The following is a 27,500-nucleotide window of genomic DNA, read 5'->3' as shown; positions in this document are numbered from 1 at the left end:
CTGGCAGACCTTCTCATGACTGCCACTTAGAAAATTCGCATAGGTAGCGAATAGGCAGGTAGGAGCCCCACTCTTTTGACGCCTTCAGCCACCTTATCCCGTTCTGTCGGTATTAGCTAGACGGAACCTTGACCTTCATATCACCTACGCTATGGCATGACCATGGGACATTATCATACGCTGGAGAGCCCATCTCTTGTGAGGTGGCTCTCCAGGAGATTTTCACCCTCACTGAGGTGGCAGTCACCCATCTCTTCAAGACCCACAATGGCTTCAAGATGACAGTTGCCAAACCCGAACAATTGACCCCATTTCTCTCGACCGAAGGTCAAAGAAAATTAAAAGATCATGGCTTTACTCCCGTCCCCTCTCCCGAATCGAAGGCAAAATGCACGATCGTGGCTAAAAAGGCCGACAGGACGATCCTCCCACGATCGTGCGAGTCCATCAGCCAGGAAGTATCCGCCAAGAACGGTGTCACTGTCTTGGATGTTTACAAGTTACGAATCGTCAAGATTCGTGTCTCTGCCCCAGATGAAGCCCAGAAACTTCTGTCACGGGGGTTCATGATGCTTGGGACAGCGCGGGAGTATTGGGAATTGGTCCGCCGATTCCCAGGACTTCCGCCCTGCGTCCTGTTCGCAGGACTCTCTCCCTGACCTTGGGGGGCCGCTGATCGAGGCTCGATCACGTAACCGTTACCGGGATCAGGTGACGCCACGCAAGGTAAACCCAGGTAAAATGGGTCTACCCTGAGTGGCATGCTAACGATCGTTCAGGCAAATGTAAGGTCATTTTTTACGATCCGTAACATTTTTACGACTTTCTAGCACAAGAACGTCCGGATGTGGCCCTACTGAATTCTATATCCATCACCAATGGCTATAGAATTCGGCACTATGGTTACACATCCAGGCAATCAGGGGACAAATGGGTCCCCTGCAAATGGGTTCCTGTATCCTCATAAAATCCACCGTCATGCATGAGTTTCTCACCCTCTCATTCAGCCACCCTGACTTCATGGCAGTCAGGTTATTCACCCCACAGGGCCCCGTTATCCTTTCCACTGCCTATATAAAACCTAGGACTAATTTACCTCTTGCAGATTTCAACAAATTATTTAATTATACAAACCTCCCAGTCTTCTTTGCCGGAGATATCAACGCTGCCCACACGACACTACACCACAGCACTACCAATGCTCATGGTAGGCAACTCTATTCTATCTTTGAAACCAAAAGACTCCACTACATAGGACCCGACTTCTTCACCTCATACACAAATAGAGGAAAGGGCCGCCCTGATCTCGTCTTCGGGAACAGGGCAGCACTTACCTATCACACACACCTACAGCCCGGTCCGAACGTTGGTTCAGACCACATACCCATCATAATAAAGATTTCCACATCACCAATACTAAACAAAGAAAGACGATCTTTCCGGTATAAACAAGCAGACTGGGAGTCGTTTAAATCTAAATTAAATTATCATAACTTCGAATTTAATCTTGAAGGGTTTGATTCCCAAACAATAGATGGGCATTGGAATTACATCTTCGCCTGCATCGCCTCAACTATGCTGAGCACCATCCCCAGGTCTCAGTATAAAACACGCATATCATTTCAGCCATCTGAAAGGACAAAACGTCTCCTGACCTGTTTTCGAAGTCGTTTCACTCAAAATTTAAACAGATTAAACCATGTTCGATAGGACCTATTCTAAGAAGACACGTCATCGATAGTCTTGAAAAATGTTGGACAAATTTAGTTTAAAAGTAGAATGCAACAGAGTTCGCAATCCACGGGAATTTTGGCAAAAAATTAAACAACTTAAAGGTAGTAACTTCCCCCTCTTCTCCCACCTCATTCACAATAACGTAAAAGTCTCAGATCCCGTGGATTTTATTAAAATTTTCTAGCCTCACCCTCCTCATCCCCTGTTCACTCACAGAATTCAAGAAATTGATACCTGGAGTCAAGAGAACAGAGTAGAAACTAACCCAGAGCCAATTATCCGACTGGATAGGCTGGACGACACCTGCGAACTCATAGCCCCCATCTCGTGTGAGGAAGTAAAAGAAAGAATAAAGAGGTTTCCTCGTAAGGCTCCAGGCTCCTCACAGATCGGACGCGACACTCTTATTCACCTTCCTGACAACCTTATACAAGCTTTGACTCACCTGTACAACGCCTCTCTCGCTTCCGGCTATTTTCCCTTTCCCTTTAAGACTGCTTTAGTGGCCCTCATTCCTAAGCCACAAAAAGACCCGACTGACCCCAAGAGTTACCGCCCTATTAGTCTACTCGAGACATTAGGGAAAATTTTCGAAAAAATCATAAACACTCGACTTAGGTGGTACCTCGAAGACCATAACCTTCTCTCACACAAACAATTCGGCTTTTGCTTGCCTCGCTCGACGCAGGACGCACTCAACATCATCACAAATTACATAACAACAACAAAGACCGACGTCTAGAGACTGTTCTTGTCACCAAAGATGTTGAGCGAAGCTGTGCACAAAATTTAATTTTCCACCTCTAATTAACAACCGCAGGTTAAAATTAAAATTTGAAAATAAAGTTTCAGGCACAATTTCAATGCACGCTGGAGTACCTCAGGGCAGCATACTCAGCCCAGCACTTTATACATTATACACAAACGCCCTTCCAGACCCCATACACACAGACTCACTCACTATCCTCTATGCTGACGACTGTACGCACCTAGCTCGACACGATGCGCTTTCAGGTGTCGTTCAGCGCATTAACGACGAACTCGACACCGTCTGGAGATTTGAGCATAAATGGCGTATCAAGACTAATGCGACAAAAACAAATGTTCTTTTTATAAGACCACGAAAACTTCCTCCTTACGACAACATTTACCTCAACACCTTTGACAGACTACAAGCACCTCTCCAAATCAGATCCTCTTGTACCATCCTTGGTTTAACCTTTGATACACACTTTCAATTTCATTTACATATTGATTCAAAGGCCGCCTTGGCAATAAAAACCTTACATTCGCTTTATCCATTTAAAAGTGCGGCCCCACGCACGAAGCTCCATCTAAACAAAAACTAATCAAACATCTCCTCACATACACACCGCTTGCACTCACACAAAGAGCATACACTAACAAGCGCACTCCAGTTTGTTCAGAATAAAGCACACAGATGGATCTATATGGTAAGTTCGGATCAATTTATTACAACATCTGAACTCCACGAGGAAGCTTCTCTGCTTCCTCTGAACATCAAGTGACGTAGGTTGGTTTGTAAACAGACCGACACACTCCGTGCTTGGCATACCGACTGGTTGGATAGACTCGACACCATCTTTCGTTCCGGCTGGAGATCGGGATTAGGCCATGATCTTTTTTCTTTGGCATGGGATGAAGAAGTGGATGCAGTTTTTTAGGCTCGGCCGCTTCCTTTGAAGCCACCTCCTGCTCCCTCATTTTCGTTTTCCCCTTCCCCTATCCCTTTTGTTTGTTTTGTTTTGTTAGTGTTCTCGTTCTGCTCCTTTTTAACGTAGTTTTTCTTTTGGTTGTGTTTTTAATTTCTTAAATAAATAGTTGACCTCCTCTTGCTACAGCCCTCTCATCCCCGTTTTTAAATAACTTCACTTCGTCACCTGACGCTTTGTGACTGCCATACCTCACCCCTGCTTCATCATTATCCTTCGCCATAGCGTGGACCCAACATCCTTTTATCCTTCCCCCACTATCCCACTGGTTTCGGTTTCCGGCATGTGACACCTGCTGAAGTAATCGTGCCAGGACCACAAATCCTTTGTCGTAAGGATTTATGCGAGCTGAGGAAAGAAGTGTCACGGCCAGTGGTGAGTGGTGTTAATCCAACCATGACGTGGCCGTTAGGGCCGCGCCTCTCCGTAAGCCCTGCTACCGACGAAGTGGAACCTTCTGTTGACACAGGCGGGAATGGCCAGCCCCTGATTAGCTTCAACAGCACAGGTTAGCCAGGGATAGCCCTGGAGCCACGTCGAGGAGGCCGTACCCAGAGCACATCCCAGATGGCGCCTAAACTGTTAACTTTTTATCCCATCTTCCCACGAGAACGCCGCGAGCGCGCAACCTCCAGTGCGGGCAGAGCTCAAGGTCGAGATGGCGTCGGACACCCGCACGGAACACAAAGGATTCAGGATGGCGTCGGAGCAGCCTCACCCTTTCCTTCTTCCAAAGAACCCACTACAAGTATCACCCCAAACTTTACCCTGCGTGTTGGGTTAAGCCCCGGCTCCTTTCTCTTCTACTATGATTCATTTTCCTCCCCCCCCCCCTTTCCTTTCCCTATCCCCCATTCTTCCTTCCCACTCATCTTTCCAAACTTTTGTCTTTTTGTGAATTTCATCTCATTTCAATTTCTTTTCTCCTTCATTCTTCACCTCTCTCCTTCCTCCTTATTCTTCACCTATCTCCTTCCTCCTTCCATCCTCACCTCCCTCTTTCCTCCTTCATTCTTCACCTCTCTTCTTCCTCCTTCCATCTTCACCTCTCTCCTTCCTCCTTGCATCTTCCAGTTTATCGTGTGTGTCGACATGAATTAATTTAGAAAGTAAGAAAGTAGTAAGAAACTGTAATATAGACATAATTAATCAGAGAAATAAATAGCCGTGTGTACACATGTGTGCATTCGTGGCACTATGTACGCATTTCCTCTTGCTTGTATGGACGCGTATCTGTACGTACACATTCCCCGGGTATGTTTGTGGTCGGTTATAAAGGAGTTCCCAGCTATGGCCTTTTCTCATGGAATATGCTCACTGAAAGTAGATATTGCAGAGATCGTTTATTAAAGATTTGGCACTCACCTTTCATCGTCGAAAAGTGTCTACGTGAAAGCGAAGAGGATGGAGATACCGGATCGATAAGGGGGAAGAAGAAATAATAAAAATTCACTTAGGAAAGCGTCAAGTGACGACAGAGATAAAATTCTCGGATTTCGTTGTGTGTGCTTGCGCGACGTCACTATCATATCCGGTCGAGTATTTGATATAAAGAGGAGGAAAAGATCATTAGTTGTTTGGGATCTATCAAGTAGGACGCACAAGGCTTGCAGTACGTATTGTGTCTTTGTTAAATTCAAGAACAGGGGCGGCAGTAAGCGACCCTGGGGTGGAGTGCGGGGCAAGGAATTCACAAAGCAAAGTTTACCAGATGGTGTAAAAAATGTACTGTACTTTGTATGTGTGCGTGTGTGTGTGTGTGTGTGTGTGTGTGTGTGTGTGTGTGCGTGTGTGTGTGTGTGTATGTGCGTGTGTGTGTGTGTGTGATTCCCAAGCGGGGTTCCGCCGACCATCACCAGGGTTTCCGCGAGAAACCGTAAAATAATTTTGTGCCATTAATAAACGACGGATAATCTTCTTTCGTAATTCATATTTCTTGATCACCAACACATCACAAACACTTTCCAGACGCCAACATACTCGTAAATGTCAGTCAGTACAATGTATATAGTAACGAGAGCAAATGATATGCGTATAATCAAGAAATAGATAGTCCCTAATATACTATATATCAGGATTTCTTGAGAGAGAGAGAGAGAGAGAGAGAGAGAGAGAGAGAGAGAGAGAGAGACAGTGACAGAGAGAGAGAGAGAGAGAGAGAGAGAGAGAGAGAGAGAGAGAGAGAGAGAGAGAGAGAGAGAGAGAGAGAAAGAGAGAAAGAGAGAGAGACCAGTCCGTATACCTCAGAGTCGAAAGGAGAGTTCGAAAAATGCCTGAAATTTGAAAAGAAGTTTAAAAAAAATAGCTATTACGGTGGTCAATACATATCAAAGAGGTAAGTTAAACATAAGAAGTTTCTATAGGGATTCAGTCAAAAAGTTCCCTGTATGTTTGTAGAAGCCTGTACCCTTCCTGGTGTCTTTTACAGGTCCGTGAGTTCGTACGTGGCCGTGGATGGACACGTTATTGGATGATCATACTCTTTCTGAGACACGTTTACTCATTCACGCACCGTACGTGTTCGTGAAAATATGTCAGAGTGCGAGAGCAACAATGATTTTCAAAAATCCTCATTATGCGTTGAGTTAGTTTGTTGTACGGTGTAGAATACGGTTAGTCATTTTCATTTAGAATTTTCGGATCGGGGGTCGATTCAAATTTTCGAAACAAAGACTTTTCTAAACCTATTGCAAGTCTCTCTTATATCATTACCATATGTTTTTTTTTTTTCTTGTCGTTTATCTTTTATTCAATCGTTTGCAGTGCTCTTCCCCAGTTGCCAGTCGAAGTACTATTCCTCTCCTTTTTATGATGATAAAAATCAACACTTCCCTTGTCTTTTATCTGTTTTATCTATTCTTTCAATGAAAGATAATATCATGTCAGGAATATTTTCATGATTATCATTGCTGTCAATAATGTTATACTCGCTAGTGATAATATTATAGCGGTGCCATTACCAATGATAGCAATAAAAGCATTAACAGTACTAGTAGCAGTAGCAATAACACAGTGGTAGAATTAGTAGTAATAGCAGCAGCAGCATTAGTAGTAGTAATAGTAGTAGTAGTAGTAGTAGTAGTAGTAGTAGTAGGAGGAGGAGGAGGAGGAGGAGAAGAAGAAGAAGAAGAAGAAGAAGAAGAAAAAGAAGAAGAAGTTGTAGAAATATTAGTTGCAGTTAGTTTTAAATATAAGGACAGTAGTAGAATTAGTAGTATAAGTAGCAGCAGCAATATTAGTAGAAACACAGGTTTAGCATTAATAGTACTAGTAGCAATAGTAACAATGGCAACACAAGTATCAGTAGCAGTAGTAGTAAAGACGAAAAGAAAATAAACATCTCTGCCGAATTTGACTTGTGCGCTTCATAATTCATATGTTTTAGAATGGTTTATCTGTTTTGTACGCATTTCCGACATTTGTAGTCGACGCGTAGATCTGTTTTCCTGCCGTTTAAAATATCCTTAAAGTGACGGTCTCCAGAAATGAACAAAATACACGAAGGGGAAAATTGCCGCTTCACTTGACACAAAACTGCTTTGTTTGGTTCAGCTTCCGTAGATAATGTTCATTTGTTCAGCAATGTTACGTAGTTTCCCGTTTGTTTGAAAGATTTTCCTTTCTGTTGAGAAAAAAAATACGTGATATGCAGATGTTCACATGGTGTATATTGGAGAAGAATCCGTGTGAATACATATACTCACGCAGCTCACACACACACACACACACACACACACACACACACACACACACACACACACACACACACACACACACACACACATACATACACACATCACCCTTACAAGACGTAAAGATAAAACTCACAAAATTCTCCATATCTAACCCACACCTTCCTCCCTCCCTCCCTCCCTCCCTCCCTCCTTTTTCTCCCTCCCTCCCTCTCTTTCTCCCGCCCTTTCTCCATTTTCTCCCTCCCTCCCTTCCTCCGTCCCTCCCTCCCATTCTCCCTTTCACACACACACACACACACACACACACTCACTCACTCATTCACACACACACACACACACACACACACACACACACACACACACACACACACACACACACACACACACACACACACACACACACACACAAACACACACACACACTCACACTCACTCATAAACATTATGAGGTTGGAAACCTCTTCTCCTGCCACAACCTCCATCCTCTCCCCGTCTCTCACGCATCCTCACCCCCTAATTGCCACATACCTGAGGTTTTCCGTATACTCCTTCGAATTTCCTAAATCCTTCCCATCCTTGCTGTTACCGCCCTTCCTTGCCCTTATCCTACAGGACCCACCGCTACCGTCTGGCCCAACACACACACACACACACACACACACACACACACGTATTTTCCATTCATCTATCTATTTATTGATTAATTTATCTAATATAAGAAGAGAGAGAGAGAGAGAGTATAAAAAGAGAGAAAAAAAAACAAGGGAGCAGAAGAGGCACACACTAACTGTAAACCCAACGCCGATTCTGTACAGGCATATCGGTGGGTCATGACAGGGCAGGTGCAGTTGGCGGTGGCGGCATTAGTCGCCCTGCTGCTGGCGACAAGGGAAGTTGCAGCCACGGAGGCAAATGTCAACTTAAAAGACAACGGGTACGAGGGAGTCTTGGTGGCCATCTCGCCCTCTGTGGAGGAGTCTTATGCCGGGGACATCATCGCTTCGATCAAGGTACGCTGACGAGAGTGTTTTCTCAGTGGGAAGGTGATTCGTGGGGGAAGAGATGAGAGAGAGGGTGGAGAGAAAGAGAGAGAGAGAGAGAGAGAGAGAGAGAGAGAGAGAGAGAGAGAGAGAGAGAGAGACGGTAATACAAGTTGACAAAGAAGGGGAGGAATGAACGCAAATTTTCACTTGAAGCTCAAAGCAGCGTAAGTAATCATTGTTTGGCGATCTCTCCTGCAGAAGACCATTAGCGATGCCTCTGAGGTGCTGTTCAAGGCTACTCAGAAGAGGGCCTTCTTCAGGAACGTCAAAATCCTCCTGCCGAAGACCTGGACCAAGACGCCCTCTGACGCAGTCGCCCTCAACGAGAACTTCGACGTAAGAGAGACATTCGGAGTGGTCCTTTATCCACACACACTGGCTTTTGGCACACAGACATACACACACACACACACACACACACACACACACACACACACACACACACACACACACACATACAGACACAAAACATTGAATCACATAAAAAAAACATGACCATTTTCCACTCATTCATAAAACACGTGATTTCTAGACTGCACCTTTCTCCATCGTTCCACGCAGGAGAGCGACATCAGAGTGGACGTAGGCACGGGAGTCTACGGCAACCAACCACACACAGAGCAGCCCGGAGGTTGTGGCGATCCTGGCCTGTACATTCATCTTACTCCTGAATACCTGGTCAATGACAAGGTGTCAAGCGTCTGGGGACCAAGGAGTAAGCATCTGACTCGATAATACTTGATACCTTTCTTGACAGGTATTGGGAAGCCATGAACATACGGGAAATATAATTATCAATTCGGTTGTTGTTTCCTGGTCGTTTTAGTTTTGGCATTCGATATAGAATTTTCTTTCGGACGAGACCCTTTTCATTGTGCGTCTTCTACAGGCAAGGTTTTGGTTCATGAGTGGGCCAAACTACGTTGGGGTGTGTTCGATGAAGTTGGCTATCCGGATGATGAGATGTATCCCCTATTCTATGCATCCCATAGCATAGTTGAAGGCAATGTCGAAGTCACAATCCATCCAAACCACTGTGCCAACGAGGAACTTTCGGGAAAGCTTAGGTACAGATATTCTTCCCCGTCATTAAATACAGCATGTCATGTAATATGACTTTATGAATGTCTAGTTTTTTTTTATTTATTTATTTATTTATTATATTTCTTTACATATTTTATTTTTTCATACTATATCTTACCTTTCCTATGATTTACTTTTTCACACATCTTCCTTTTTTCACATATCTTACTTTTTTCCCACATGAGATCTTACTTTTTACAAGATAATTTACTTTTACCACTTGAGATCTTAGTTTTTCGCATAATATCTGAACATCACATGGTATCTTACTTTTTTCACATGATATATCACGCATATAATCACCCGCCCCTCGTTGTCTATAAAGTCGCACTTTATATCAAATCACAGAGACATCACGGGGTCCGCTTGCTCGTACGTTAACGATCTCCCAGACAAGAACTGCCGCTTTGTTCCTGACGATGACCAAGACGCCGTCTCCTCGCTTATGTCCTTCTACTACATCGCAAACGTAAGGCTTTCGGGGTAATGCTCTTTCGGAAGGAGAGGCTTGTGTGTCCTTTAACAATTACAGAATTAGTGGTTCGTCTGTTACCGATGGGTTGTGGTATAAATCTATACGTGGATTGGCCATGCGAAGGTGGCAGGTCGACTGAATGTGAACTAAAGTTCAGACTGCCGAATCATACATCGATCTTTCTTGCTGAACTTTTTGCCATTGATAAAGCCATTGATTTTGCACTATCAACGACCCACGATAGAATAGTAATTTTTTCTGATTCATTAAGTTCAATTAAAGCCATTAAATCATTAGAAACCACCAAAAATTAACTTCTGGGTAATATCATTCGTAAGCTACATGGTGCCAACAAATCAATCAAGCTAATATGGGCACCAGGCCACTCTGGTATCCATGGCAATGAGCAGGCTGACAAATTAGCCGGGTCAACTGGCGATCTGGACCTTAGCATAGTCCGTACAGATCTCAGGTGTTTTGTGTCTCTTATAAAAGCAAAAATACATCTCCTGTGGTAAAGTGAGTGGACCAACCTCCAACTCACACACAAAATAAAACAAAACATAGAACTGTGGGACACAGCCCACAGGAAGGAGAGAAGGGAGGAGGTCGTGTTGGCCCGCCTTAGGGTCAACAGTTCAAGATTAACCCACCTCACTCCCTATATTGAAAAAAGTTTTCCCCCAAGATGTCACATCTGCAACACAAACCTCACCCTTACCCATATCCTCACAGTCTGTAAGAAATACAACACACACAGACAAAGATTTAAAAATTATTTCCAAATAAAAAATATAAATTTTACACTATTGAATATATCAGATGATGAAAAAATCATCAGTAATCACTTTTCTAAGGGAGACAAAACTTTATGACCTTATATAGATTGATAGAATAAATGAGATCCATTGGCTTAATAACCTTGGCCACATGCCGCTGGTTGATAGCCAAAAAATCCAACGAAGAAAGAAAGAAGATGGTGGCAATGAGTTAGTATAAACCTACCGGTAGTTTAACTCTTTTTTCATTTCAACGAAGGTCGAGGAGTTCTGCGGTGAAACGAAGCGCCACAACTGGAGGGCACCAAACAAGCATAACAATAAATGTGGTCGTCGTTCCGTGTGGTCGATAATCAAGTCACATCCCGATTTCAAAGACGACAAGTGAATATTAACCTTTTTTCTCCACATGCCATTGTAGATATTGAAAATCAAATGTTCTTAGATAAAAGTATTATTTGATAGATTTAGAGGAAAAACAAAACAGAATCTCTAAACATGTATTCTTGATCCTCAGCAACCCACAAACACAGACAGCCTCGCCGACCAAATTCACGGTGCTGCGTCAGGAGGCGGCTAAATTCGCTCTGGTCCTCGACTGTTCCAGTAGCATGAAGAATTACGACAGGCTTACGAAGCTCCAGTCGACGGCTAGACGCTGGATTCTTCACGAGGTGGCTGAGGGCAGCTCCGTGGGCATCATCAAGTTCGGGTCAGTTTCAAGAGAAGTTTGGCACAACTCTCGGTTACTGTATACACACGGCAAAACCCCATGATCAAAATAGATCAGTTATGTGTGTATATATGTGTATGTATTCATTTTATTTCACTTTGAATTTCATTCACTGCAGAATGAGGGCGAAGGTAGAAGCTCCCCTTACAGTGATAGACGGCGAAGTGTCCCGGAAAACGTTAGCCGACCTCATAGATACGAAATTGAGGTCGGGCACCAGTATAGGAGCAGGGCTGTCCCTCGCCATGAACGAGGTGCGCCAATTCTTACTGACGCTGCAGCAGTGAAAGGGTTAATGAGGAACTTTTTCTGATTTTGGAACTTGTTCTGAGCAGAATTGGGATTCATAGAGCCCGTAGATACATCATGCATTGAATATATCAAGGCATCCTTTGAGTAAAAATATTCTTAAAACCCAGCTATGCTAGATCAACAAAATTATTTGTCTGGTCGTACGTTCTGTTAGATCAGGATTGTCATGAAATTTCAGGGCGATTTTATGTTATTTTCATGAAAATATTTATGCTTTCTTTTTTATTGTGGTAGAATTGACATTAAAATTATGTTCATTGCATTTACAGATGCTGAATGGAGAAAAGAACGCGGTGATTTTGCTCATTACCGACGGCGAAGAAAACTCATTTCCTTACATTCGCAACATCGCGGGCCAGTTGGTGGCATCTGGCATCCGAGTTGTTACTATCGCTTTCGGGTCGGTGGCAAATTTTTGATCATATATATATATATTCCTTTATGAATCTCATTAAACTAAACTGAGCACACCTTTTCCCCTTCATTTCTCATCATTTGACTAATTGTTCCTTATTGTCCTCCAGTGCAGCAGCAGACCATCAACTGGAGAGCATTGCCCAGCAGACAGATGGGAAAACATATACAGTATTTGATACAGACAGCGGAAACCAGCTCCTCGATGCCTTCCTTGGGTCGCTCACGTACCAGCCTGGAGATACCGTGGCTGATACCAAAGTCAAGGTGTGTAACAGGTGAAAATTATTACCAGATTGGCTACCTTTTTCTGTTGTATCTATCAGCTGGATCTTTCAAAATATATGTGTAAGTATAACTCCCGTTTGATATTTGATTCCCTGCAATTTAAATGCAACACAGACCTCCTAACACTACCTTGTAAACTCGAACTCATTTTTCAGATACATGAGTATGCTTACAATGGAATAGATAAGCAAGTAAGTAAAGAATTCCCCATCGATGCCTCAGTAGGACGCGACATGCTCTTTCAGCTGAAGACAAGCACCTTCAAGCACACTGTGTCTCGCCCTCACTTAGTGCGACCTAATGGATCCCGAGTAGAAACAGCGACCTTTGAGCCTCTTATTAGGAGTTGGACCATAAAGGTGCCCCTAGCTGAGGTAAGCCATGGACCCTGTCACGATAATTGAATTGATGGTGTTATGCTGCTGGTTTCATAATAACTTTGCCATAAAGGGCTATTTTTCCATTTCAGTTGTAGATCATGTTATAAGCTGTGACCAATTTCTCTCTTTATTTGACCTTGTTCAAGACATCAGAATAATGTCATTTCTCATGCTCCCAAAGCCCGGAAGATGGACGTGGATAGCCGATCTGTCAGGCGACAATAACTATTACATCCAAGTAGACGTTACAGCCAAGGCAAGAAACCCAGACAGCCTACCTATCATTACTCGAGCTTGGGTATGTTTTACGAAACAGTAGGTGCATGAGTTTATTCCTATTTGTGTGTCTTTATACACTCAAGGTTTTAATCCTAAACGGATAAACAACTGATTGCTTCCTCAGGCAAGTTCCGGATCAAGTGGTGTTGATGCAACTGTTTCTCCAGTTATTGTATATGCAGAGGTGAAACAGGGCAGCAACCCTGTTATTGGTGCAACAGTCAGGTAAGGACAGGCATTGTAACACACCAAGTGTAAATGATGATGTGTAAATAAATTTCATGTCACTGAACTTTATAACAGAATACAGCAATATATTGTTCACAAGATTCATGTTTCTGGTGCCATCAAGTCTGATTACTGTGCTATGTGTGCATGTTATCCCTAAAGCAAGTTGCATCACAGATCTGCGTCACTCCACACAGGGCGTACATTAGCCACACGAGCACACCAGACGAGGCGATGGAGCTGGATCTCTTGGATAATGGTCAAGGTGCTGACTCTCAGGCTGGCGATGGTATTTACTCCCGCTATCTCACGCAGTACCCTTCTATCGGCAGATATATTGTCAGGGCTCAGGTAAGGGATCTCTATTAGTGTCCTTCTCGCGTAGCTAATGACACGATTACTCTTTTCATAACTAATAATATCTCACTCTGAAAAGATGAGAAGCATTGATGGGGGCCTATTGAGATGGCTAGGCATTATTTTGGGAACACACACACAAAATGTAAGTCCATCCTTTTTCTTCCCAGGCATGGAGCAACGGCAGCGCCTTCATCAACAGCGGAATCACGGCCGACCGTGCACCTCACCGACGGCACGCTCGAGCTGTCCCGGCCAAGCCACTTGGTGAGTACGTTGCTTGCTTCAGCACTGAGTGGCACTGGCCCTCCTTGGAATAATGGAGGGTTGATTCTGGACAGCATTGTAACAGCTGGTGAAATGAGCATGAAGTCTGGTTTCATTGTCGATCGTGATAACATCGTTCTCACTAAAATGCATGGTTGAATTTCCCTCTCATGATAAATATTTTAATTTTCTCTCTCTCTCTCTCTCTCTCACACACACACACACACACACACACACACACACATACACACACACACACACACACACACACACACACACACACACACACACACACACACACACACACACACACACACACTCCTCCTTCTTTCCCAAAGTTTTACAGGAATCCATCTAAAGATTTGCCAGGTTGGTGTTAAAAAGTTTGGCTTCTTGTTAAGACCTTTTTATTGCCCTGTTCCCTTCGTCTATGGACTTGGACTAACCTGTGTTTCTTCTCTGCACTGTTTTGATCAGAGAGTGAATTAATTTAGAGTATAAGATGCCCTTAAATCAAAAGCTTCATATACCTGATATATAATAGATACTCTTACAGTACAAAACAAATGCCAAGAAATTTTCCATCATTTCTAAATAGTCGTAACCTGAACTACCCAAACCGCAGAGATGCCGGTGTACTGCTGTGGCTCCAAAGTTCCCTTCAACGCAGAGACAGCCGAGTCTGCTGGGGAGTTCAACCGCTTTGCCGCAGCCGAATCCATTCAGGTGAGAATTTCTTTGGGATTGAATTTGGTAACGTCTTTTAAGTTTTTTATTATTATTATTATTATTATTATTATTATTATTATTGAGGTTTAGAATGTGTTACTGACTACTTGTACCACATCTGTGGTAGTTGCAACATACAAAACCGAATTCTTGATATGGCGGAAGAACTCGTCTTCCCTACGTGTATTAAGCAAGTTTGACTGGTCAGAGAATATAGGACCCGTGCGCCTAAATCTATGTATTGAGGAGGATCTACGTGGCACTGAAGAGGGTTGATTACATTACAGATATAAAACTTTGCCGTTAGATGGCATACAAAAAAGAAAACATACTCTTACACGGGTAACTTAACACAATAGAATTTCAACCTTAGTTTAGGTAATATGAGGTATATCATAGATACAGGAAATAAAATTATCCTTATACTAATAACCATCTGTGATTATTCTAGCACGAATCTTTGACAGAATACTAACAGTTTCACATACAAGTGCTCTGAACTTACCAATCCTCATAACCTGTTTTTTTCACATCAATCTCCAAGGCGTAGATAATCAAGAACATTCATTACAGGTGGCCAAAATCCCCGAAACTGATGATGTACTACCCCCCTCTCGCGTCACAGACCTGCAGGTGGCTGGAACCTCCCAAGCCAGCCTGACCCTCACCTGGACTGCTACAGGCGATGACCTCGATTCGGGAGTAGGTGAGAGCACTGCCTATTACGAATGTCTTATTTCATTTTGTTTATTTTTTTCTTTCGTTTATTATCTTATCTATCATTCTGTTGTATTATCATCATATTTATATATCACATTTATTATTATATTATATTTCTCTTATTATTTTATTCATTCATCTTATCTTATGTATTTTAAGGGGATCTATTGTCTGAATAACACGGTAATATTAACAACTTAATTTTTAAACCTCACGAATGGCATAATGCACGTACTTGTGTATGTGTGGAAAAAAACTACTAGGTAGATGGAAACAAAAATACGTAGGCAGTCAGGAGTCATAATCAGGAGTCTCCACTTTCATAATACGTGCTAATCCATAATACGTGCAAATTCATAATACGTGCAAATTCATAATACGTGCTAATCCAAGTACCCTTCCCGACCAGCGTTCCGGTACGAGATCCGTCTAAGCAGTAATGACAGCAACTTACTTGACGTTGATGCGGAGAGCATGACACTTCTGACTTTCGAAGATTCAGCACAGAAGTCGGAACTTTTTGTCAACGCGGGTGAAACGGTCAATATTACGCTGGATTTGGAAGAGAGCTTTGAAATTAATAAGGTGTATTACCTGACGCTACGAGCTTCAGACGATGAGGGAAAGTTGAGGTAAGGTCGCATGCAAGTCATACGGCGTGTTTGCGTGTACATAAATACATACGTACGTTTGTAGCACAAACGTATGTACATACACATACATACATATACATGCAAAATTACATACACACATACAAACATGACAGTACATAAGTCCTTCCCTCTCACTTCCTGCATCGAATAATTTTCTACGAAACCTCAATATACCGGAATCTCCGCTAAGACGACCTCTTCTCCAACAGCTCCTTCTCGAACGTGGCCACGGTCTTCATAGCGAACGAACCGGCGGGAGAAGATCTCGCAATATGGGTCGTAATTACAACTTCAACCCTCATCGTCTTGATTGCAGTCACTGCATGCGTGGTTGTCTCCCGAAGAAGAGGGGGTATTAGGGTCCCCGTGGAAAATTGAGATTGGTGATTCGGAACATTCTTTTCTTGGTTGATTAATTAATTTATTATTGTCATTATTATTATGATTATTATTATTAGTAGTAGTAGTATTAGTATCATCATTATTGATATTATTAGTATCATTATTGTTGTCAGTATCACCATCATTATTATTATTATGATTATTATTATTATCTATATTATTGTTATTATTATTGCTGATATTATTATTATTGTTGTCGGTATTATCGTTTAAGTGCCATACGTAATGCACCTGTAAATTGCATGCCTTGCCTTCAACATGTGATAACCGCACTGTATTGTATTTTTACACCAGGCGCTGAATTCATCCGATACGGATACAGCTGTATTTTTTTCTTGTAAACTCAAAATGATTATCCTTACATTAATATTTAAACCTGCCATCAATAGATACTCCATACTTTCCATAGCTTTTTTTTTTTTTTACCTTTATTGGCGAGTGTGACAAGTTTCCGTTTAACTTTCTCAAACGAAAATAAAAACCTGCATTTTACAAAAAAAAGTTTATAACATCACGTGGTAACTTAACATATTTATTGATTTCTTTGGATGCAGAGTTTATCTCAGCCTTTAATTATTTGTCTCCGTGGTAACAGATAAATATTTTTTTTCCATTTGCCAAAAAAAAAAAAAAAATGTTGGTGACATTAACCCAGTCTTTATTTAACAAATGAAATCTATCGAGGTGTCCTTGTCAATAACTTCCCTGGAAAGAAAACTATACCGAGGGAACTTCTTTGTAATGAAACCTTCAATATATCTTAGTGCTCCGGTCTCGATACAAAGGCTAATTACTTTTCACCATGTTCATCCATGTCTTTAAGATCTAGTGTTGCAAAAAGCATAGGGGATATCATAAGTTCAGAGTTCAGATCTGAACTGTCACACGGATGCTGATCTGTACTTCTAACAGAAAAGGATGGTCCTGTTAAATGTGTCATTATTTACACATTGAAAATCATGGTGTACTTCAAATAACATGCAAACTCTGCCCACAAGAAAAGACCTAACTCTATGCTTGGAGTGCACAAGGGATGGGTGCTGATGTGCAACGCCTGTTTGTCTAATGCAGCCCAAAAGTGTTCTGATTTAACTACCAGATCAAATAATATGTTTCTCGACATGTCGGTATCACAGCTATAGTAGACAAGCTGTTTCCAGTTGCTGGTTAATCCCCTGATCATAGCATACTGAACTGGGTTTTTGGGAGCATACACGGTATCTGTAGCTTTGTCATAAAACCACTCTTATGATACACTTGTCTCATCAAAAGATAAAACACAAAGCCATCAAACTCTGACATAGTATCAGCTTTGTATTTTAATATGTGTACTATTGACATTAAAAGAACATGTGCTACCCACCGAGTAATAGTGGCCATTGATGGCAAAGGGAGTATGTCTTTGTTTCTTAGATAACTGTAAACATTAGTGCTCAAACTCCTTAAATTTACAGCTCGACTTAGATCTTCATTGATCCACTTTGCCACTTTATGTTCGCCTTCAAGAAATATTTTAATTTGAATATCAGAAAAGTGAGCTCTTAATGTATCTTTTAATCAGACAACAATGTCAAAAGCATCTTTGATATTAGCTTGAAGTTTAGAAATAACTTCCTGACATTTTCTATTTTCAATAAGAAATTTATCCTTCTCCGTACTAACCACAGAAAGCTGCTGGTCTAATGTACGTATGGTGTCATACGAGGAAGTACTAAGGTTGCCATTACCAGTATGTCATGTCACTAAGGATATGTTATGTCAAGATTTTTTTCTTCTTTTTGTAGATATCCTTCGGTTCTGACCGCTCTCTGTATACACAGGAATATATATACGAGTATGGTTGAGACGACTGGGATCCAAAGAAAAAGCATATAAACCTTTAACCATTTTATTTTCAGATCGGCATATGTAGTTAAAACCATTCATATAAGATAAAAAAAATACAGTTAACATCGCATTTACAGGTTTTCCTTTTTTGTACTTTACAGTCATATCACTAGTTCGGTTCATTTCAATTCTTCACTTTTCTTATTCGCTCTTATCCAATGTTCTAAGCGACCGTTGGCTGCAACGTCCCAGCCACTGTTGTGATGTTGCAGGGTACCAATTCGTGTGTCTGGCATACATTCACCGCCTTTAGGGAAGGATATCGCAATATCAACTCTTGCATTACATTAACAAAAATAACTTGTTATCGTGAAGCATGTCGTAATGCGTCAAGTCCGCATTATCTTTATAAATGAAATATGATTGCAATACACAAAACAAATTATTCACCTTTAGGGGTAGTCAGTTTATAGATGAACGGAAATACGGTGTTATTGCTACTGTGACCTCTCACAACGCCACCAATTCAGCTGTTCAGGGCCATTTCCTTTCAACCTCCTCGTCACCTTCTCGCGCTTCTCACACCTCGTACATACATACAAACAACCACAAGCAGGTCGTCAATGCTTAAAGGTGTGGTTGTGTGCTTGACAGTCACAAGTATCTGAAATTTCCCTTTTCTCGGGATGATGCCTTCCTCTTCAAGTGTTACATCTCCTCTACTGTAACCTCTGGGTGCTCTGGAAAAAGATTAGATAATTAATTTACAGCTGTAACCCTTTATGGGGATGAAGAAAAGGTAGGAAGGGTGCGTGTGATACGGAAAAGTAGGAAAGTATTTTGGGGGTGATTTGAGGAGCTACAGGTAAATGGATAAAAGACATTTCTTAAGGATTGGTCTGCGTAATTTTAGAGAAAAAAATGAGGACATATGTTTGCAAAGAATAACTAACCATAATCAAAGGGAAAATATTCTAATAGTACTGGTACTAAAATCGCGAACAGTATTAATACCTTTGTCATCAAAAATGCTGTTGTGTGTTGGTAGCCATGCTTCAGAGGTCACATTCTGCTCGGCCCTTGCAGTTGAGACGTGGGGTGCTGTAAAAGATATTGCTTACAATTCTGCAGTGGTATTTCACATTGACACAAGGGAAGTTCCCTAGCATTTCAAGATTGCTTATCGTCTCTGATTATGAAGAGCAGATAATTACTCGTTGCACACACAAATTCTGCATACAAGAAGTCCTCGTATGTGTTGGTACACATGCATCAGAGGTCACATTCTGCTCTGCCCTTGCAGTTGGGATGCACGGCGCTGCAATATATAGATTACAATACCGACATTGCAGTTCACCTCATTTCAATAATTTATGTATTACCTTGGGTAATAATGATATGTGCGAAAGGCTTGGCATGATTTAGCAGTATATAACATGTATGAAGTGCATAAGTAGTCATTTCCTAACTCAAATGTTATCACCTTGGATAAGAGGCACACTCACCATCTGGGGCCGGAGGAGAGTGCCGGTGCTGCTCCTGGTTTAAATGTCTTTTGGGAGCAGGAACAGGGATGTTAATTAAGTTACTCGTACTTCAGGTTTCTTCGGAAGGGAGTTGGTTCAGAAGGCCGACTGCATATATAAGATGTGTTTGGATTTCATCTATCTGTTCGTTCGCAAAAGCGTATCCTCTGTCTCCTCACACGTTCTTGTTTTGGAATTCTATGGCAACTTATTTGATACCCTTTCACTTGCATTTTTTCTGCACCCGGACACTGCGCAATGTGAAGGGGTAAGGATCCAGTTTCGTACAGCCATCTTTCATATAGAGAATAATATATGCAGACGATGGAGCAAATAGATCGTAGACTTATCTTTTATGTACTTCCGTCGCAACCCAAAAAATAACGAAGTTATTAGACATGTAATATTTTAAAAATCGCCATCCGATGTCCTTTCCTATTTTTTGTAAACAAAAGAATGATGCCGTTTTATTTTGTTAATTTTATTGCAATATCTTAATTTCGTGTTTATTGTAATAACGTAATTTCGTATTTATTGTAATATTTTAATTTCGTACATAGATAAAGCCCACATAAACTTACATGAAGGAGAATTTGTTTCTGCATAAAAGGATATGACATTACAAGAGTAATAACATGATAAGATGAGGATAAGTCCGATATGCGAAGCTTAGCCTCGCCCGGGCTATGCCCATGAGCGGAGCCCGGCCTGCGTCGACTAATGCCGACTCGCTCACGTGTGTCAGCTGCTGCTGACTCGGCTGAACCGAGTCCTTGCCCGCCGTGGTGCCCAGCCACAGCAGTAACCTCCAGGCGACAGTTGCAACTTCTCGCGCCTGGGCGGGGCGCGATCCGCCGACCCCTCGGATGAGAGGCCGACACGTTACCTGTACTAGCCCGGAGGCTGAGAATATCGAATATTTACAGTAACTGATAAATTTCTTACTCTGCGCAAATGTGTCTGGCCCATATTACGGGCAAGAGGGGCATGAAGGGCTAAGCGAGAATTTTCGAAAGCCGGACGTGAGTTTGTCGTACTTTCAGAGCATTTTACTGTTTGTATGACACGTGCGATATCCATACCCATCAATGCTGATTAGAGCCGTTCCTGTTCGGAAGTAACACAGATTTCATTAGGTACACCACTAATATAACAGCGATAGAGAGAGCGCAGGCGAGTTAATTATCTTTGAGGATATTGAAGAAGACGCGAAATAGTAGCGGTAGTGCTCGACCCTTCTTGCGTGGCAGACATGCCCACCACCTAATAAATTATATCAACTAAAATCCACCAGAGCAACAGCTGATATGCAAATCGCACATTAAAAGATCATGGGTATGCTCAACATTTGATAAACCCGTATATTCATAATCAAAATATGGAAACCCTCTGGCTTTACCGCAAGGGGAGGGTGAAGCGGCTGATATACATGAACTATATATCAGTTTGGGGTATTGTATGTGTATTAAGTAAAAATAAGAATCGCTCCTCCACAATATATTATTTTAAGGGTGTCAGATGGGAAAGAGAAGGCCGTACCCTTGCCTGCCCCAATTCCTTTTGATAAGATTGTAAAAAAAAGAAAGAAAAAAAAGAATATTAATAATGCTCATAGGATGTTTATTAAAACACTATTTCAAAAACTCTACTGAAAGCATGTTCAATATTGATATCTTAATAAATGCTTCATATGTGAAACTTTAAGAAATGGACATCATGTATAGAGGCAAGTTACTGGTAAATTAGCGGATTATATTGTTTAACAAACAGCAGCAAATCCTAGCCAATGAGAACTTGAATTCAATGACGTCATTCTTTTCTGACCAATCATAACTCCTTTTTTCGGAAAGCTCTGCCCTCGCCCACAAAAAAGGGTTCAGTTTGTCTGGCCGCTGTCAAAGCAAGTGTACATGTGAAAGAAGAAAAGAAAAGAAAAGAAAAGAAAAAAAATATCTTGAAAGTCAGCCGAGTTTTACAAATCGCGAAATACATCTCCCCTGAAAATACCACCTCGTTGTTCTGTTTTCCTATGTATAAATCATGCTAATTCCTCCGTAGAATACAGTGCGAAGCCGACTCCTACACATTTTATCAACTTTGCCGTCGGGGATTATAAGCGAAGGCATAATTATTTGATTTACCCACAACTGTATCTATAGAAAACGTTACACATCTTACTATCTTTTTCTAATTATATCTTACTTTTTATTTATTTATTTTTTCTTCGTGTGATACTTTTTCACACATCTTATTTATTTATTTATTTTTTATCATATCTTACTTTCTTCACAAATCGTTCTTTTTCACATATCTTACTCTTTTCACAAATCTTATTTTTTCTCACATATCTTCCTTTTCACGTGACCCCTTACTTTTTCACCCCCCCCCCCCACAAATCTTACTTTTTTCACATGATATATCACTCATATAATCCCCCCTCCCCCTCCCCCCCCTCGTTGTTTATAAAGTCGCACTGTCCATCAAATCACAGAGGCATCACGGGGTCCGCTTGCCCGTACGTTAGCGATCGCCCAGACAAGAACTGCCGCTTTAGTCCTGGCGGTGACCAAGACGCCGCGATCACCGTTCCGTGTGGTCGGTAATCGGGTCAACACACACACATATATACACGTGTGTGTGTGGGTTAAATATATATATATATATATATATATATATATATATATATATATATAATATATATATATATATTTATATACATATACATATATATATATATATATATATATATATATATATATATATATATATATATATATATATATATATATACACACATACACATGGTGTGTGTGTGTGTGTGTGCGTGTGTGTGTGTGTGTGTGTCTGTGTGTGTGTGTGTGTTAAAATATCACGCCCTATCTACATGAAAATCCATCACCCAGGCTATGTAATTTTCTCAAAGGTTTTAAATAAATCAGATTTCGATGTAATATTCATGTAACGAACACCTGTTCCTCCTGCCTTACCTTCGCCAGGCCTTTGAACTGCACTCGTTTGCGAACCACTATGAAGAGAAGAAGATTTTTACTCGCCTTGCTGGTCGGAGTCTTCGTAGGAACGTTCATCATCGACAAGGTATGTTGCGCGTTTTATCAAAGACCTTCATATCTTACTATGTTGAGTACGTAAACTTGCTTTCTTTATCTATTATCATTATCTTATCAGTGGTTCTGAGTTCGTGTCCCATAACATTTGGCTGATGTGATATTTCCTGCTTGAAAATTTACTCCGTTTTCATCCTGAAACACTAGGAAAATGTGAACAGTTTCTGATGAAAATGTACTATAAAATAATAATAGATGTAATGATACTAATGAGGACATGCTCTTAACTGCCCTACGTAATACACAGTTCAGTCTGGTAAAAAATTATCATTTATTAGGGAGGTATCTAGATGCAATAATTTACTGAAGTTTTGTACATTCTAAGGGAATATAATAATAATATTTATTTAATACATGTATGAATATAGGAGCAAAGAGGTTTTTAGTGTGTCAGAAGACCTGAAAATGATGAGATGATGATGGTGATAATGATAATGAATGATAATGATAATGATGATTATGATTATGATGATGGTAATAATAATGGTGATAATAGTAGTAGTAATAATGATATGGTGACAGTAATAATAGTAATAATAATGATTAAAATAATAATGATAATGATAACAATAGTGATACTAACAATAATAATAACGATAATAATAGTAATAACAGTGATAACAATAATAACAACAATAATAATAATGATGGTTATCATCATTATTTGTATCATCTTTATGATCATTGTTATTATCATTACCATGATAATCATTATTATCATTATTATATTGTCATTACTATTATCATTATCATTATTATTGTTATTATCATTGTTCTTGTTATTATTATTATTATTATTATTATTATTATTATTATTATTATTATTATTATTATTATTATTATTATTATTATTATTATCATTTCAATTACTTCCATATTTTCATGTTATCGACAGAAATAACTGAAATAATGATAATGGAAAAAAAATCGGGAAATTGAGATTGCAATACAACTGTTGCCTGTATTATAATTTTTATTGTTATCTTTGCTACTGTTGTTTCTGTTATTGTTAGTATTATTACTATATTCAAAATTTGTAAGCGTTACTTGCATTATCATTATCATTACTACTACCAAGATGAAACTGTACAAGATTATGTAAAAAATGAATGTTACTATAATGACCATCATTATCCTGCTGTACTTATCAGTATTCACGTCATTATGTAGCATATCATATATCCTGCGATATTTCTATTTCCCGGAAGATCTGAGAGAGAAAAAAATCGCCTTCGAATTCAAAATTACACTCATTAGTTTTGTTTCATAATAAGAAAGAAAAAAATATGATACGTGGATCTTGTTATTACACATATTTTAAAATCAGTGTTAATTATAGGCACGTAGATAAAAAATGGAAATGAAAAAAATAAGCATATGTACGTGTCTCAAACGTATATTTTTGACGTGTGTAAATTAACTGAGATTAGAATTTTTTTAGATACTGACCAGGAATGCACTGTCATAGCTAGGGGTTTAGAGCCTTATTAAAACGTCATTAAACCAACCTTAGAAACACTAAGTTCGTCTAAGTTTTCCTGCCATTTCACTTCATTTCATCCTGATATTTCTCATTTCAGTCAGCGACGCCTAAGAAAGACCTCTACAAGTCGTTTACTGCTGAGGAAAGCACTAGCGAGAAGCCTACTCTCGCATCAGAAGTCCTAACAGATAAAGTAAATGCTTGAAGTGACATTCTTTTATTTACATACTGATATAACATGATATAAACTTGTAATATCCTGAAACTCCGATGACATACTGCATAATACATGAACTGCACCCTCAAGTGTACGGTTCGATCTTTTCCACTCGTTATGGCGAAACAGGTGTGCCTCAACAACACTATTAAGCTGATTCTGCTGATTGAACTCTACTTCATCACACACACACACACACACACACACACACACACACACACACACACACACACACACACACACACACACACACACACACACACACACACACACACACACACGTGTATGTATGTGTGTGTGTGTGTGCGTAAACATAGAACTATTATTTATTTCATCTTTCAGAGGGATTTTCTTTACGCATACGATAATGTGCCTCAAGCCAGGCCACTGGACGAGGACATGACCAGTAGTCTGACCCTTGACCCGGTCATCCTCAGCGGGTCGGATCATGACGAGGCCATGGCCGGTCTCATGAGCCAACGGCAGGCGTACTTGCGTAGCCAGTGCAGTGCGACCAATGCGAAGAAGGTCAAAGCAGCTTTGAAATGGAAGACGAGAGTCACGCTGATCGCACATGGATTTTTCCGTGTCTGTGCAACCCCCAAGGTTGGTTGGTTCATTAAATTATCACATCAAAAAGATTGCTTTATATATGTGTGAGTGTGTGTGTATGTATTCACACACACACACACACACACACACACACACACACACACACACACACACACACACACACACACACACACACACACACACACACACACACACCAAAGCCTCACATTACCACCGAAGAAAATTTGCCAAGTGCAAATTCGTCAGCTGCAAATAATTATACTAATGGAAGGAAATCTGTTTGATTCCCGAGGCAGTAGAGATTTTTTTAGCTTAGAATTCATCTCCGAACGCCGCAACTCATTCACCTTTGCTCTGTCTAGCATTGCGGTGATGATAAGGTCAGCAAATATTACTTCTTGGTCGCCAATTGCAGGGCATGGTAGGAATTGGTTAATGCGAATTTACCAAATGCAATTATACCATAGGCTAGGCTTTATTACACACATATATAATCAGTGTGGTGGTAATTTGCCACCTAGAGCACCTACCCAAGAAATCTTCAGAGTACTGTAGCGCCCACCCTTTCCCTGCCATTAATGTCATTGTTTCCCCTACTTCTGGGAAGCACTCTTGCCTTCGTCAAGAGAGGGCACTAAGTGATCACCAAGTGGGAATTCTCGAAATATAATCCAGATTGTTCATCTAGGAATCCACACTATAAAATATCAAAGGTTACTGAGATCTAACTTCAACCTTTGAGGTACACGAAAGAGGGGTAATATCAAATTAATTTTTAATCACTTCCTGATATATTAAGTCACAAATCATTAAATTTTCAGTAATTCACATCCATCTATAATATCAAATACATTATCCAATTAAGTAATCCAACCTGATACCATTCTTCTTTTATCCCTCTCGTTCCTTCTTTCTTCCTTACATATCTTGTTCATATCTTGTTATCTTCTTTTATCTGCTTAGAGGATTCCTGAAGTTGATCCCTTACAGCACACGTAACAGAAAGCGTTTTCTCCCTCCATGCAGAGTACGAGAATCCCCTGTTGATAATACTAGCAGACCTTAACATTTTTCCTCATTGTGAAACCAGTCACCCATACACTCAGGGGGTGAAAAAAAGATTCTTAGATTCCCGATTTCTAAAATTCGAAACTTCAAATCATGGATAACATGGCTAGGCCCAGGTTCTCAGCGCTCCTGATCCTAAAGCAAAATGCCAACCGTTTTAGAAATCATTCTGAAATCAAGTTGATAACTGCTTCCCTTTAAAAAGAACAGGATCAAAGATCTTATCCTGACAAGACAAAAAAGGTAAAAAGTGATGCAACAGAGTACTTAGCAACATAGAGAAGACAATAAATAAAATCGAAGAACAAGAATTAAAATCGAATAAGAAAAAATATCGGTATTACTGGAAACGCCTTTTACACCTTAAATACAGATTCTGAGCTTACCGAGTCGTAGAACGCCTCACTGTATGTTTATATATATATATATATATATATATATATATATATATATATATATATATATATATATATATATATATATCTGCAAATTGATAATAACAGTTAATAAAGGTATAAAATCCGGGAAACGCGGCAACCTCGCGCCCCCATCGCCGCGACAAAAAGTTGAAAGCGACGGAAAATCGGACGGATTCGTAGCGCATGACGTAAGCGAGGGAAATCAAATGAGCCAATTAGATTTGCGCTGGAACGTGACGTGACCTTAGGCAGTGACGTCTAGCACAATAGAACCCATCAGATGTGAAATAGGTCATCACGTGACACTAGAAGTGTCGGGTGTAATGATAACTATTTTGATTTCGTTGCAAAATATCGAAATAACGACGAGAGTTTATTATACCCGCGGAATCACAGGTGTAATAAATTTGCAAAAGGGGATTTAAAGGGGTAAAGCCCCCTGTATCACCCGAAAAGGCGTCATTAGTGTTGCTTGGCTTGGCTCTTTCCTGCCGGTGCATATGAAGTGAAGAATTTGAAGACCCACTAAGGTTTTTTTTAGGGGGTGAAGGATTAGCACAATTCCAAATACATTAGCATCAACAAGCGTACTTACCCTCCTGCCCTCTCTGTGTAACTGTAAGCGAATGCGAGGTACTTCAGCAGGTAAAGAGGATAACTAAAAGTGAATTCCCTGCCCTGATTATTGAGAGTTTGCTCCCGACCTCGCCAGCCCTCAATGCTCATTTTTAACAGAGTCGCCACTGAAGGCATGGTACCTTTTCTAGGAAAGCGAGCCATCACATTTCCATTTCCCAAAATAAATCCACTTAACTCTCTCGGCGACCTTAGGTAAGATACTCATGGAAGAATCACAGAAGGCATTCACCCTAAAATTAGATCATCGTCGGATCGAGAACATCAAAGGAAGATCTATAGTCAATTACATCAAATTAAACGTAGGCAAACGACTGGAGAT

The 27,500-nt window shown here is 40.6% G+C and overlaps 2 protein-coding genes and 1 long non-coding RNA gene across 6 annotated transcripts in view; 2 read left to right on the top strand and 1 right to left on the bottom strand.

Moving 5' to 3' along the window:
• The first annotated feature begins 4,991 nt into the window (after positions 1-4,991).
• Positions 4,992-16,710, top strand: LOC119580787 (calcium-activated chloride channel regulator 3A-1-like). The gene is made up of 20 exons (XM_037928903.1): positions 4,992-5,079; positions 7,978-8,172; positions 8,404-8,541; positions 8,767-8,920; positions 9,095-9,272; positions 9,637-9,757; positions 10,802-10,926; positions 11,060-11,254; positions 11,394-11,529; positions 11,857-11,987; positions 12,112-12,268; positions 12,445-12,663; positions 12,851-12,967; positions 13,073-13,173; positions 13,374-13,527; positions 13,704-13,800; positions 14,426-14,526; positions 15,103-15,235; positions 15,659-15,881; positions 16,112-16,710. The coding sequence occupies exons 2-20, from the start codon at positions 7,993-7,995 to the stop codon at positions 16,278-16,280; spliced, it is 2,829 nt and encodes a 942-aa protein (XP_037784831.1). The 5' UTR covers positions 4,992-5,079; positions 7,978-7,992; the 3' UTR covers positions 16,281-16,710.
• A 1,466-nt stretch (positions 16,711-18,176) lies between these two features.
• On the bottom strand, positions 18,177-22,776 carry LOC119580789. Of its 4 annotated transcripts, XR_005229400.1 has the most exons (5): positions 19,637-20,298; positions 19,346-19,449; positions 19,146-19,232; positions 18,582-18,871; positions 18,177-18,438 (listed from the first exon to the last, which is right to left on the bottom strand). It is a non-coding gene; the product is annotated as an uncharacterized LOC119580789 (long non-coding RNA). The 4 variants fall into 4 exon arrangements; XR_005229397.1 differs by lacking the exons at positions 19,346-19,449; positions 19,637-20,298 and adding an exon at positions 22,645-22,776; XR_005229399.1 differs by lacking the exon at positions 19,346-19,449 and having other exon boundaries at positions 19,637-20,276.
• LOC119580788 (carbohydrate sulfotransferase 11-like) overlaps positions 22,499-27,500 on the top strand; it is a 7,047-nt gene continuing 2,045 nt past the window's right edge. Inside the window, exons 1-3 of the mRNA XM_037928904.1 lie at positions 22,499-22,753; positions 24,363-24,458; positions 24,825-25,088. Coding sequence (XP_037784832.1) covers positions 22,685-22,753; positions 24,363-24,458; positions 24,825-25,088 — 429 coding nt within the window. The 5' untranslated portion in view covers positions 22,499-22,684. The remainder of the gene's footprint in view (positions 22,754-24,362; positions 24,459-24,824; positions 25,089-27,500) is intronic.

This window comes from Penaeus monodon, chromosome 14 (assembly GCF_015228065.2).
Source record: "Penaeus monodon isolate SGIC_2016 chromosome 14, NSTDA_Pmon_1, whole genome shotgun sequence".
NCBI classification, from domain to species: domain Eukaryota; kingdom Metazoa; phylum Arthropoda; class Malacostraca; order Decapoda; family Penaeidae; genus Penaeus; species Penaeus monodon.
The sequence above is the reverse complement of the archived record's forward strand: the minus strand, read 5'-3'. Positions and strand labels throughout refer to the sequence as shown.

Bases quoted from the DNA above. Each gene is read 5' to 3' on its own strand.
- LOC119580787 (XM_037928903.1), top strand. From the start codon at position 7,993: ATGACAGGGCAGGTGCAGTTGGCGGTGGCGGCATTAGTCGCCCTGCTG. The intron at 8,542-8,766 runs GTAAGAGAGACA...CGTTCCACGCAG, and splicing joins CCCTCAACGAGAACTTCGAC to GAGAGCGACATCAGAGTGGA. The intron at 12,664-12,850 runs GTAAGCCATGGA...ATGCTCCCAAAG, and splicing joins TAAAGGTGCCCCTAGCTGAG to CCCGGAAGATGGACGTGGAT.